The 15000-nt window shown below is 41.4% G+C and overlaps 1 protein-coding gene across 1 annotated transcript in view; it reads left to right on the top strand.

The window, feature by feature from the left end:
- The window catches only part of igfbp5a (insulin-like growth factor binding protein 5a), a 28144-nt gene that overhangs the window by 12418 nt on the left and 726 nt on the right, over positions 1–15000 (top strand). The window contains exons 2-3 of the mRNA XM_061889358.1: positions 9504–9676; positions 9883–10002. Of these exons, the coding sequence (XP_061745342.1) occupies positions 9504–9676; positions 9883–10002 (293 nt within the window). The remainder of the gene's footprint in view (positions 1–9503; positions 9677–9882; positions 10003–15000) is intronic.

The raw sequence follows: 15000 nt of genomic DNA, 5'->3' as shown, positions 1-15000 counted from the left end.
GCATTAATACAAAAACTTACGTGGCGTGGTCAAAAAACGAACAGCAAGGCATGAAGGTCGATACATGGAAATGTGGTTAAGGTATCAGAAGGTAAGGTAAAGTTGCCAGGACGAAGACAGAAACAGAATGGCTTAAAAAATGACTATGATAATGATTACTAACAGGTGTGAGGGCTGAGGACAGGGCTGTGACTTGAGGGCAAGGTGAAAATCAATGAGTTGGCATGGAGACCAAAACAAACCAGGAAGTGCAAAAACAGAACTGAGTGTCCAAAAAAACTAAACATAACATGACCAAACATGACAAAAACAAAAGATAATCCAGGCTGTTTCTTTCTTTAAAAAATAATAATGAATCAAAATCAATGTCATTATGAATTGTTGACCTATTTAAGACTCCAGTTACGTCATGTTAAATTTTCCACTTTGAGATATTTTTGGAGGGAAAATGTTCCATATTTTGTGTTTGCCATATAAAAAACGGAGCTGTTTTTTTAAAGAATGGCCTAAAAGTAACAAACAAAACACAAAAATGCAAACAAAGGGCGCGCACAGTGGCAGAGAACAAATACTTGGATACAAAAACAAATGACTAGAACAAAGGCTGCAAACTAAAAACGTGAAACAAAAACACTTGCTCTGTGGCATGAATAATAAACGAAAAACTTGCACTGAGGCATTAATACAAAAACTTACGTGGCGTGGTCAGAAAACGAACAGCAAGGCATGAAGGTCGATACATGGAAATGTGGTTAAGGTATCAGAAGGTAAGGTAAAGTTGCCAGGACGAAGACAGAAACAGAATGGCTTAAATAATGACTATGATAATGATTACTAACAGGTGTGAGGGTTGTTACTTGAGGGTGCGGTGAAAATCAATGAGTTGGCATGGAGACCAAAACAAACCAGGAAGTGCAAAAACAGAACTGAGTGTCCAAAAAACCAAACGTAACATGACCCAACATGACAAAAACAAAACATAATCCATAGGCGTGACAGGCTGTTTCTTTCTTTAAAAAAATAATAATGAATCAAAATCAATGTCATTATGAATTGTTGACCTATTCAAGACTCCAGTTACGTCACGTTAAATTTTCCACTTTGAGATATTTTTGGGGGAAAATGTTGCATATTTTGTGTTTGCCATATAAAAGACGGAGCTGTTTTTTTAAAGCGGAGCCTAAAATGAACAAACAAAACACAAAAATGCAAACAAAGGGCGCACACAGTGGCGGAGAACAAATACTTGGCTACAAAAACAAATGACTAGAACAAAGGCTGTAAACTAAAAACGTGAAACAAAAACACTTGCGCTGTGGCATGAATGATAAACCAAAAACTTGCACTGAGGCATTAATACAAAAACTTACGTGGCGTGGTCAGAAAACGAACAGCAAGGCATGAAGGTCGATACACGGAAATGTGGTTAAGGTATCAGAAGGTAAGGTAAAGTTGCCAGGACGAAGACAGAAACAGAATGGCTTAAATAATGACTATGATAATGATTACTAACAGGTGTGAGGGCTGAGGACAGGGGTGTGACTTGAGGGCAAGGTGAAAATCAATGAGTTGGCATGGAGACCAAAACAAACCAGGAAGTGCAAAAACAGATCTGAGTGTCCAAAAAACAAAACATAACATGACCAAACATGAGAAAAACAAAACATAATCCAGGCTGTTTCTTTCTTTAAAAAATAATAATGAATCAACATCAATGTCATTATGAATTGTTGACCTATTTAAGACTCCAGTTACGTCACGTTAAATTTTCCACTTTGAGATATTTTTGGGGGGAAAATGTTCCATATTTTGTGTTTGCCATATAAAAAACGGAGCTGTTTTTTTTAAAGAATGGCCTAAAATGAACAAACAAAACACAAAAATGCAAACAAAGGGCGCGCACAGTGGCGGAGAACAAATACTTGGATACAAAAACAAATGACTAGAACAAAGTCTGTAAACTAAAAACGTGAAACAAAAACACTTGCGCTGTGGCATGAATAATAAACCAAAAACTTGCACTGAGGCATTAATACAAAAACTTACGTGGCGTGGTCACAAAACGAACAGCAAGGCATGAAGGTTGATACATGTAAATGCGGTTAAGGTATCAGAAGGTAAGGTAAAGTTGCCAGGACGAAGACAGAAACAGAATGGCTTAAATAATGACTATGATAATGATTACTAACAGGTGTGAGGACTGTGACTTGAGGGCAAGGTGAAAATCAATGAGTTGGCATGGAGACCAAAACAAATCAGGAAGTGCAAAAACAGATCTGAGTGTCCAAAAAACAAAACATAACATGACCAAACATGACAAAAACAAAACATAATCCATAGGCATGACAGGCTGTTTCCTTCTTTAAAAAATAATAATGAATCAAAATCAATGTCATTATGAATTATTGACCTATTCAAGACTCCAGTTACGACACGTTACATTTTCCACTTTGAGATATTTTTGGGGAGAAAATGTTGCATATTTTGTGTTTGCCATATAAAAAACGGAGCTGTTTTTTTAAAGAATGGCCTAAAATGAACAAACAAAAAAACATAAACAACAATAAAACATATAATTTAGGGATAGATCTGAAGTTGATCTCGAGATTATTGTGTTAAAAGTAAACAGTAAAAAAATGTATAATTTATTTTTTAACACTTTAATGAGTAGGACCCTTTTGGATCCCCAAAAAATTTAGTGGTATTTGTTTTTAAGTGTCATTGCTCAAAACATAATAATGAATTAAAATCAATGGTGTTATGAGTTATTGATCCTTTTAATGCTCCAATTATTATATAATCTCAAATATTCCACTTAAAAAATATTGGGTGATAATATTGCATATTTTATGTTTTTTTCCATCAAAAAACAGGAGTTTTTTTTGGACAAAAAGAACATACAACTTAAATCTTTAAAATTATTATATTGACAGATGGACCTAATGTTGATCTGGAGATTTAAAACTTGAATAAAAATAAAACAAAATAATACTCAATAATGACACATTTTTAATATTTTTTGGACCAAAACCGTTTGGGGTCCCCAGGATCAAGCCTGAGTGGAGGCCTAAATGTGTATTAGTTATACATATATTGTATTGGATTTTAAAATAAAAAAAAAATGTCCAAATGGCCCCCGCTTGCTTTGATTTTTCAGTCTGCGGCCCTAAGTGGAAAAAGTTTGGACACCCCTGGTCTAAAGGCTCACACTTATAGGACAAAGGAAACACGGCGGAGGTTAAGGAGAGTGTGTTAAAGAGGATATTTATATATTATATACACAATATACAATATATACTTATATATTGTATCATTATAGTCTATCCATTTTCTACCGCTTGTCCCATACGGGTTCGCAGGGGGTGCGAGAGCCTATCTCAGCTGCATTCGGGCGGAAGGCAGGGTATTATATTTTTATATAATATATGCAATATATAACAAATATCAATTACCATGCACAATAATAAAGTTTAACAGCTGCAGCAAAAAAAAAAAAAATTGTGTTTGCGACACCATTCATGCCACGGTTGCCAGGCAACAGACCAAACACCCCGATAGTCTTGTTCTCACTTCAGGTGACTTTAATCATGCTTTTTTGGACTCAATTTTGCCCATTTTCCACCAATATGTGCACTGTGCAACACGGGACAATAAAACTCTGGACATACTGTATCCATCTATCCATTTTTTACAGATTGTCCCTTTTGGGGATGCTAGAGCCTATCTCAGCTGCATTCGGGCGGAAGGCAGTGTATTATATATTTATATAATGTATGCAATATATAACATATATCTATTGCCATGTACAATATCAAAGTTTAACAGCTGCAGCAAAAAAAAAAAAATGGTGTTTGCGACACCATTAATGCCACTGTTGCCAGGCAACAGACCAAACACCCTGATGGTCTGGTTCTCATTTCAGGTGACTTTAATCATGCTTCTTTGGACTCAGTTTTACCCATTTTCCACCAATAAGTGCACCGTGCAACACGGGACAATAAAACTCTGGACCTACTGTATCCATCCATTTATTTTCTACCGCTTGTCCCTTTTCAGCTGCATTCGGGTGGAAGGCTGGGTATTATATTTTTATACAATATATGCAATATATAACAAATATCAATTACCATTTACAACAGGGGTAGGGAACCTATGGCTCGAGAGCCAGATGTGGCTCCTTTGATGACTGCATCTGGCTCTCGGATAAATCTGAGCTGACACGATAAGTAATGAATAATTCCACTTGTAATGAAAAATCACATTCAAAATATAAAACATTCTCATGCATTTTTATGTTCAAGAAGTTGCGTTAATGATAAGAAGTTATTTATTATTGGTTAGTGTGGGGCTTGCCCTCTTGTGGGTTTTCAGACCACCAAGCACCGACATGAAAGCCTGTTCCAGGGTTACAATATTGTTTTATTTTTCAATAAGTCTCTCGGGTGCTTTCCAGTAATTGTCTTGTTCTATTTCGTTCTCGCTGTCTCCTGGCAGCTGCTTATAAACAGAGCGACGGGTGATTATAAAACAAGGCCCAGCTGGGCCATCTATGCACCAGTCGCTGATTTCGAGGTCGGCCCTGGTAACACCGCGCTTCGCTGCAGGCCCACAGGCCACGCCCCTTCCACAGTTAGCTTCAGAATAACAATGTTATTCCAAAGAATAAGAGACCTATTATACTCTAGAAATGTTGGTCTTACTTGAAAATGCACGCGTTGAGTTGTGTTCAGTGTTGAAAAAAATATTAAATGGCTCTTACGGAAATACATTTTAAAAATGCTTGGCTTCTTGGCTCTCTCTGCCAAAAAGGTTCCCGACCCCTGATGTACAATATTAAAGTGTAATAGCTGCAGCAAAAAAAAAAGCCTCAGTGATGTTGACTATGGAACTCCTGAATAAATAGAGGGACACAGGAGCTGAACCTTAAAGAGTAGGGCGAGACTGTGACTAAGTGTGCAGCTCCATGCGTTCTCCTCATGAGCTAAATTGAACTCTGTCTCTGCATGGTTTCTTGCTTCTTGTCTGATTAATAGATGTCATCAGTGTTTGAACCTGACATGGACCCACTCGCTGGGAAAGCTAGCTCTCCAATCAGCTAAACGGACTTAATATCTCCGTGTTGACGTTTTGGTGAATTTACGAACTGAAACAACACAAAAGTAATGCCGCTGTAAGTTGACAACACTACTACAGACACCTGCAATTGTGCTAGCTAACGACGTCAGGTTTAGCTCGGTTGGTAGAGTGGCCGTGCCAGCAACTTGAGGGTTGCAGGTTCGATTCCCGCTTCTGCCAACCTAGTCACTGCCGTTGTGTCCTTGGGCAAGACACTTTACCCACCTGCTTCCAGTGCCACCCACACTGGTTTGAATGTAACTTAGATATGGGGTTTCACTATGTAAAGCGCTTTGAGTCACTAGAGAAAAAGCGCTATATAAATATAATTCACTTCACTTCACTACATTACAAATATGCATGAAAACACTCCTATAGACATCACACATGGAACAGTTAAGTATGTGTTGCTTTGGTTGAATTGTAAAAACTACAAATGTTGCTTGGAGTGATGAAACATCCTTTCCTGAGCAAAAACGCTACGGGCGGTTGTACTTGCGGTTTAAGGCACAAAACAGGAAGCCCATTTTTTTTAACCTGCTGAATACAAAGCAAAGAAAAATCCATGAATTAGTTTAAAAAGACGCACGGTCAGAAGCATTGGAAAAAAGTAAAGGATTTCAGTCCGTAAAATACATTAACATATACATTAAACCCCTATTATAATGTTATTAAAACATATGGTATTTCTTCTGCACAGAAGAGTACGTTTTTAGGTTCGACATTCTGAAAGATGCAAAAAAATTGCCTTTAGACATGAAGTTGTTTGTAATAATTGGTGCAATTCACAATTCAAACCCTGTAATTAGTCAGTGGCTGTGGCCGTTCCAAAGCTCCTGATAATAGTCATCTTGCACAATTGAAGCTCCAGCCAACCGCTGCTTTTCTTGGATGATTCGACAGACGTTGTCGTGGTCTTTGAGGAGTTGGTCACATCACCAAGTGCTCAGAACCGATCCCTGCCCCCAGAAACGCTGGCTAGAGACCACTTACCTCCCGTCTTGCCCTGTATTGCGGTCCTAACAGACATAGAATCTCATGATGACAGATTACATGCCCAAGAAGGAGGCGCTAGCTGTTCAAAATCCGGACCCGAGGTGAACCACTCGTCTGTGCATCAGTTGGGGACGTCCCAGCACTGCTGACTTGTCTCCGCTCAAGATGATCCCCTTGCTCACCTCACTATGGACTGGACTCTCACACTATTATCTGGATCCACTATGGACTGGACTCTCACACTATTAACTAGATCCACCATGGACTGGACTCTCACACTATTAACTAGATCCACTATGGACTGGACTCTCACACTATTAACTAGATCCACTATGGACTGGACTCTCACACTATTAACTAGATCCACTATGTACTGGACTCTCACACTATTAACTAGATCCACTATGGACTGGACTCTCACACTATTAACTAGATCCACTATGTACTGGACTCTCACACTATTAACTAGATCCACTATGGACTGGACTCTCACACTATTAACTCGATCCCCTATGGACTGGACTCTCACAATATTAACGAGATCCACTATGGACTGGACTCTCACACTATTAACTAGATCCACTATGGACTGGACTCTCACACTATTAACTAGATCCACTATGGGCTGGACTCTCAATCAATCAATCAATCAATCAATCCATGTTTATTTATACAGCCCTACATCACAAGTGTCTCAAAGGGCTGCACAAGCCACAACGACGTCCTCGGTTCAGATCCCACATAAGGGCAAGGAAAAACTCGCAACCCAGTGGGATGTCAATGAGAATGACTATGAGAAAACTTGGAGAAGACCGCAGAAGGATCAGGGAGACCGGATGCTATGGGTCGTTGAGTGGGTCTAGCATAATATTGTGAAAGTCCAGTCCATAGTGGATCTAACATAATAATGAAGAGTCCAGTCCATAGTGGGGACAGCAGTAGACCATCCAGAGTGGAGAAATGTCCCCAACCGATGCAAAGGTGAGCGTTCCACCCCAGGTCCCGACTCTGGACAGCCAGCACTTCATCCATGGCCACGGGACCTGTGCCCCCCTTCCACAAGGTAGAGGGGGGCAGAGCCGAAAAGAAAAGAAACGGCAGATCAACTGGTCTAAAAAGGGGGTCTATTTAAAGGCTAGAGTATACAAATGAGTTTTAAAATAGGACTTAAATGCTTTTATTGAGGTAGCATCTCTAACTCTTACCGGGAGGGCTATTAACTAGATCCACTATGGACTGGACTCTCACACTATTAACTAGATCCACTATGGACTGGACTCTCACACTATTAACTAGATCCACTATGGACTGGACTCTCACACTATTAACTCGATCCACTATGGACTGGACTCTCACACTATTAACTAGATCCACTATGGACTGGACTCTCACACTATTCAATCAATCAATCAATCCATGTTTATTTATATAGTCCTAAATCATAAATATCTCAAAGGGCTGCACAAGCCACAACGACATCCTCGGTTCAGAGCCCACATAAGGGCAAGGTAAAACTCACAACCCAGTGGGAATGTCAATGAGAATGACTATGAGAAACCTTGGAGAGGACCGCAGATGTGGGAGACCGGATGCAATGGGTCGTTGAAAGGGTGAAGCATAGTATTGTGAAAGTCCAGTCCATAGTGGATCTAACATAAGAGTGAGAGTCCAGTCCATAGTGGGGCCAACAGGAGACCATCCAGAGTGGAAACGGGTCAGCAGCGTAGAAATGTCCCCATACCGGGTCCCGACTCTGGACAGCCAGCACTTCATCCGTGGTCGCCGGACCTGTGCTTTCCTTCCTTATGGGAGAGGGGGAAAGAGTAGAAAGGAAAAGAAACGGCAGATCAACTGGTCTAAAAAGGCAGTCTATTTAAAGGCTGGAGTACACAAATAAGTTTTAAGAGTGTTACCGAGAGGACTGTTAACTAGATCCACTATGGACTGGACTCTCACACTATTAACTAGATCCACTCTACGTCCATTGCACCGGTCACCCAGGGGTGGGGGGTCCCTACATCCGCGGTCCCCTCCAAGGTTTGTCATTGTTGCCCATTGGGTTGAGTTTTTCCTTGCCCTGATTTTTTTTGCCGCTGACTTGTCTCCACTCAAGATGATCTCCTGCTTGCCCCACTATGGACTGGACTCTTACACTAGTAACTAGATCCACTATGGACTGGACTCTCACACTAGTAACTAGATCCACTATGGACTGGACTCTCACACTATTAACTAGATCCACTATGGACTGGACTCTCACACTAGTAACTAGATCCACTATGGACTGGACTCTCACACTAGTAACTAGATCCACTATGGACTGGACTCTCACACTATTCAATCAATCAATCAATCAATCCATGTTTATTTATATAGCCCTAAATCACAGGTGTCTCAAAGGGCTGCACAAGCCACAACGACAACCCCGGTTCAGATCCCACATAAGGGCAAGGAAAAACTCACATCCCAGTGGGATGTCAATGAAAATGACTATGAGAAACTTTGAAGAGGACCGCAGAAGGATCCGGGAGACCGGATGCAATGGACGTCGAGTGGGTCTAGCATAATAGTGAGAGTCCAGTCCATAGTGGGGTCAGCAGGAGACCATCCCGAGCGGAGACAGGTCAGCAGCGCAGAGTTGTCCCCAACCCGGGTCCCGACTCTGGACAGCCAGCACTTCATCCATGGCCACCGCACTTTTGCCTCCCCTTCCTTATGGGAGAGGGGGACATAGCAGAAAAGAAAAGAAAAGAAACGGCAGATCAACTGGTCTAAAAAGGGGGTCTATTTAAAGGGTCTGGACAGCCAGCACTTCATCCATGGCCACCCGACCTTTGCCCCCCCTTCCTTATGGGCGAGGGGGACAGAGCAGAAAAGAAACGGCAGATCAACTGGTCTAAAAAGGGGGTCTTTTTAAAGGGTCTGGACAGCCAGCACTTCAACCATGGCCACCGGACCTTTGCCCCCCCGCCCTTCCTTATGGGAGAGGGGGACAGAGCAGAAAAGAAACGGCAGATCAACTGGTCTAAAAAGGGGGTCTATTTAAAGGCTGGAGTACACAGATGAGTTTTAAGATGGGACTTAAATGCTTCTACTGAGGTAGCATCTCTCACTGTTACCGGGAGGACTATTAACTAGTTCCACTATGGACTGGACTCTCACACTATTAACTAGATCTACTCTACATCAATTGTGCCGGTCACCCAGGGGTGGGGGGTGCCCACATCTGCGGTGCCCTCTAAGGTTTCTCATTGTAGCCCATTGGGTTGAGTTTTTCCTTGCCCAGTTTTGGGATCTGAGGATGTCATTTTGGCTTGTGCAGCCGTTTGAGACACTCGTGCTTTAAAGCTAAATAAACAAACTTTGATTGATTGACTTGCTTCCTGTCCCAGAGTCCATGATGCCCCAGACCAAGGTGCCCATATACGGACGGGATCACATCAGCAGTCGGAAGGCCCAGGCCATGAAGCAGGCCAAGGATCGCAAAAAGCAGCTGGCCAGGGTGGGGACCAACATCAACCTGGATCTCCCTCCGCACGGCTTTGGGAAAATGGAGCCCGAGTTTGTACGTACTCAGCACACACTCCACATTTTGTGCCCCCGGGCTTTGTTTGTGGTGTGAAACCTGAACCGGCAACCACACGCAAGTCCTCGTTTTTGTCCGACGTGCTTAATTTGTGTGAGCTTTGCAATCATCTCAGGGCCTTGAGCTGTTTTAGTTTTTCATGTACAAGCAACGGTGATTCTCTCCCATGTGGTTGCATGCCATAGGGGCCCTGCAGGAGACGCCTGGATCACCTCATCCAGAGCATGAAGGACACCTCCCGGGTCTTGGCTCTGTCCTTGTACATCCCCAACTGCGACAAAAAAGGCTTCTTCAAGCGCAAACAGGTACAAACTACCCTTCTTCTTCTCCTGTTTGCAGTAGATCAGGGGCGACAAACTCAAAAACAAAGTGGGCCAAAAATGTAAAACCGAACAAAGCCGCGGGCCAAGGTTGAAGAAAATTAACCTTTTAATAGGGACCCAAACAAGTTGTGCATTGAATATTGAACAAGCAAGGCTTATATAACTTTATAGTGACATGCAAAATCTAATTTCAAATAGTTATAATAATAATTAAAAAATATCAAAGGCATATCAAATCAAATTTAAATAAAAATTGAATGCCTCTTTTATATTTGCAGCCTTCTGAGGTAAATATCAAAATAAACTTTTTCCACAGGCTAATAATACATTTGAAAATAAAGTAACAACAATGAATGAATCAAATATTCAAGACTTGAAGAAGCAAGAGAAAGTGCATGAATAAAACGTTAAATATTGCTACACTGCTTTAAAGGGGAACATTATCACAATTTCAAAAGGGTTAAAAAACAATAAAAATCAGTTCCCAGGGGCTTGTTTTATTTTTCAAAGTTTTTTTCAAAATTTTACATCTCTCGGAATTTCCCTAAAAAAAGCGTTAAAGTGCTTGATTTTCGCTATTTGCGATGCGACTGTCCATTTCCCTGTGACGTCATACAGGGCTGCCAATACAAACAACATGGCGGTTACCACAGCAAGATATAGCGACATTAGCTCGGATTCAGACTCGGATTTCAGCGGTTTAAGCGATTCAACAGATTACGCATGTATTGAAACGGATGGTCGGAGTATGGAGGCAGATAGCGAAAACGAAATTGAAGAAGAAACTGAAGCCATTGACGCTATTCATAGCCATAGCATGGGTGTACCTAATGAAGTGGCCCATAGCATGGCTGCCATATTAGCATCGCCGGTAAAATGTGCGGACCAAACGATCAGGACTTTCGCATCTTGTGACACTGGAGCAACTTAAATCCGTCGATTGGTAAGTGTTTGTTTCGCATTAAATGTGGGTATCTAGTTTCCAATGTACATACAGCTAGCGTAAATAGCATGTTAGCATCGATTAGCGTAGCATGTTAGCATTGATTAGCCGGCAGTCATGCTGCGACCAAATATGTCTGATTAGCACATAAGTCAACAACAACAACAAAACTCACCTTTGTGATTTCGTTGACTTAAATCGTTGCAAATGCATCTGCAGGTTATCCATACATCTCTGTGCCATGTCTGTCTTAGCATCGCCGGTCAAATGTGGAGACACTCTGGCACATTCAATGGGGGTCTGGCGGCAGATTTCTTGCCAGTGGTGCAACTTGAATCCCTCCCTGTTAGTGTTGTTACACCCTCCGAGGTTCCAAAAAATAGTAGAAAAAACGGAAAATAACAGAGCTGAGACCCGGTGTTTGTAATGTGAAAATGAAAATGGCAGGTGTGTTACCTCGGTGACGTCACGTTCTGACGTCATTGCTAAAAGAGCGATAAACAGAAAGGCGTTTAATTCGCCAAAATTCACCCATTTAGAGTTCGGAAATCGGTTAAAAAAATACATGGTCTTTTTTCTGCAACATCAAGGTATATATTGACGCTTACGTAGGTCTGGTGATAATGTTCCCCTTTAACACGGAATATGGACCAAACAATGCTTATATAACTTAATGGTGCAAAATCAACTTTCAAAAAACCTTACGAAAAAACATCAATGGCATATTAAATAAAAGTTAAATAAAAAATGGAAAGCCTCTTTTCTATTTGCAGCCTTCTGAGTTAAATATCATCCATCCATCCATCCATTTTCTACCGCTTGTCTCTTTTGGGATCGCGGGGGGTCGCTGGATCCTATCTCAGCTGCATTTGGGCGGAAGGTGGCGTACACCCTGGACAAGTCGCCACCTCATCGCAGGAATTACTGTATTTCCTTGAATTGCCTGCGATGAATTACTGTCGGGTCAAACTCGCTTCCTAAAATAATTAGCGCATGCTTAGTATTACCGCCTGGTCAAACGAGTGACACTTCCCCTGTCATCATTTTCAGAATGGAGGAGGCTGATTTCAATACCCATAATTTGAAATCGCATAAAGGGAAAAAGATTAAGGGCTATTCAGTAGGATTTAAGGTCAAAGCTTACATCACACTCAATTTTTTACTGCATACCTTTGGTAAGTGCCGGAGTGAGAAGAGGTTTTAAAATAATTAGCGCATGCTTACTTTTACCGCATGCTTTTGGTAAGCGCAGGAGTGAGAAGAGGTTTTAAATTAATTAGCACCCCGGCGGCAATTCAAGGAAATACGGTAAATATCAACATTAACTTTTTCCACAGGCTAATACATTTGTTGGTAGCGGTGGGTGTACATAGTAGCGTCCCGGAAGATCTAGTGCCGCAAGGGGTTCTGGGTCTTTTTTCTGTTGTGTTACGGTGCGGATGTTCTCCCGAAATGTCCACTTTATTTATTTATTTGTATAGCACATTTAAACAACATAAATGTTTCCTAATTGCTACACAACAATATTAAAAACAATATTCAAATATCCTTAGCTCCACCAATGACTGAATAAAAAATAAAACCAATATAAAAAATTAAATAAATATTATTAAAACGATTTTAAAGGGTAAAACCAATTAAAACAATAAATACAAAAAAACACACACAGAAAACACAGAGGACCACACAACTCACGTAGTGTTAAAAGCCAGAATAAAAATGTGTTTGTCATTCTTGTTTGGTGTGGGTTCACAGTGTGGCGCATATTTGTAAGAGTGTTAAAGTTGTTTAGCGCTTTGGGCTCCTTAAAAGGGGGTAGAAAAGCGCTATACAAGTACAACCATTGTTTATACGGCCACCCTCAGTGTGACCTATATGGCTGTTGACCAAGTATGCCTTGCATTCACTTATGTGTGTGTGTAAAAGCCGCATATGTTATGTGATTGGGCCGTCAAGCTGTTTGTAAGGAGGAAAAGCGGACTTGACGACAGGTTGTAAGGGATGATAAAGGAAATACCTTTAAGGCACGCCCCCAATATTGTTGTCTGGGTGGAGATTTTTGTTGCATATTGCTTGATTATAAGATATGTTAATTGATAGGGGGGGGGTGACATTCATATGTTCTTAATATTCAGGGTTTTATCGTTCATAGAAAATATTTAGATTCCATTCCGTGTTTAAGGCAGTCCGTCATAACGTTTTTAGCATTCAATTAACCTGTATTGTGAGGTGTGAGACTTGTGCGGCATAACAATGCCGGATTTGTTCCTCCGTGGATGCGTCGGACAAGAACACAGCGTAAGGTAAGCAACAAAGGATTTATTAAACTAATAAAAAGGGCTAGGAACAAAAATACTGGTGCTAAGCAGAAAGGCAAACAAATGGCGCTAGCATGGAAGCTAGGAAAAGAAAACAGATACACTAAACTTGGCACAAAGGCACAAAAAGGGAAAACAAAAACTACTAGCATGAAAGCTAGGAATAAAATAAACCGCAGCGCTTGCGAGTAATAGCATGAAAAGTAAGCTATCAACAATTGCGTGAAAGCAAACTAGGATCCGAGAATGAATGAACAGAAAGGGCTGGCTTCTATAAAAGGATGGTGATTAGCAAAACAGGTGTGCGGGAACTGAGAGTAGCAGGTGGAAACAATATGCAGACATGGTGACAAAGCAAACAGAAAATAAGGAAGTCCAAACAACAGGATGTGAAAAATAGCAACAAAGCTACAATATGTGAAGATCCGACCATCGGAGCGGCATAGCTCGGTTGGTAGAGCGGCCGTGCCAGCAACTTGAAGGTTGCAGGTTCGATTCCCGCTCCCGCCATCCTAGTCACTGCCGTTGTGTCCTTGGGCAAGACACTTTACCCACCTGCTCCCAGTGCCACCCACACTGGTTTAAATGTAACGTAGATATTGGGTTTCACTATGTAAAGCGCTTTGAGTCACTAGAGAAAAGTGCTATATAAATATAATTCACACTTCACTAACATGAGGTTTTGTATTAGTTTTCCTAAAAACAGATGTACCGGCCCCGAGACACATTTTTTTTCTCTAAATTTGGCCTCCGAGTCAAAATAATTGCCCATGGCCTGATTCATGCATGTGCAGAATGTACTCTGATTATTGTAACGCCCACACTATTGGGAGGACGAGATGCAAATATAATCATTTAGCACACGCTGCGTGATTAAATAAGCCTGAAAGGTTACTATTTGGTGGGCGCATTGTGATGCGCGGAGGTGTCGGCCCCAAGATGCCAAAGACGGGAGCAAGCAGGAGTGGAGGTAGGAACCAGATTTAATAATAAAACACAACAAAACACTTGACAAAGGAAAAGAAAAGGCGTGCCACCGCACGGAAAGCTAAATGCTACTTGTAGCAAGGGTAGAGTTCAAAAGTCCATAAGCAACGCGAGCCGAGCGCGCGGAAAGCTAAGCTAAAACTTAGCAGAGTAAAAACAATGAAGAATAACAGATCGTAACTTGTTGCGTGAGCAAACGAAACAGCCAGAAGGACCTAAGGTAGCAGGTGGTCTTAAATACAACACAAATAATTCAAAACAGGTGTGCGTAGTGAGTCCGTGCAGGAGGCGTAATTAGGTTGCCATGGTGACAATACAAAACAAAGAAGTGCGCTAACAAACGGGATCGGTAGAGTCCAAAACATGATCAAAACATAGGACGATACAAAAAGGACGTAAACATGCTAGAGATGTGTGATCCGGAAGCCGGATCACAACATGAAACTTGTTTTGCAACCGCGGTTTTGTGTCCGTACTTAGTACGTTGTGAATGTGCGTGCAAACTGGCACAGTTAAGCACAAATGTCCCATGTAGAGGAGGCAATCACTGCAATAACAGATAATCTTCAGTCCGTGCCTGTGTCAACATTTGAACTCTCAGAATTAAACTCGTTAGACGCATTGTCTGTTCAGCAAGGCCATTCTTGGAATTGGCTAACGGCCCCAATTGAATTGCAAGATCTACTGTACTCATAATGGTCCAGCAGAGCATGTCGGTCCTTGACGCTTCAC

Source organism: Nerophis ophidion, linkage group LG27 (assembly GCF_033978795.1).
Source record: "Nerophis ophidion isolate RoL-2023_Sa linkage group LG27, RoL_Noph_v1.0, whole genome shotgun sequence".
Lineage (NCBI taxonomy): Eukaryota > Metazoa > Chordata > Actinopteri > Syngnathiformes > Syngnathidae > Nerophis > Nerophis ophidion.
This window is presented reverse-complemented; position numbering and strand designations above follow the sequence as displayed.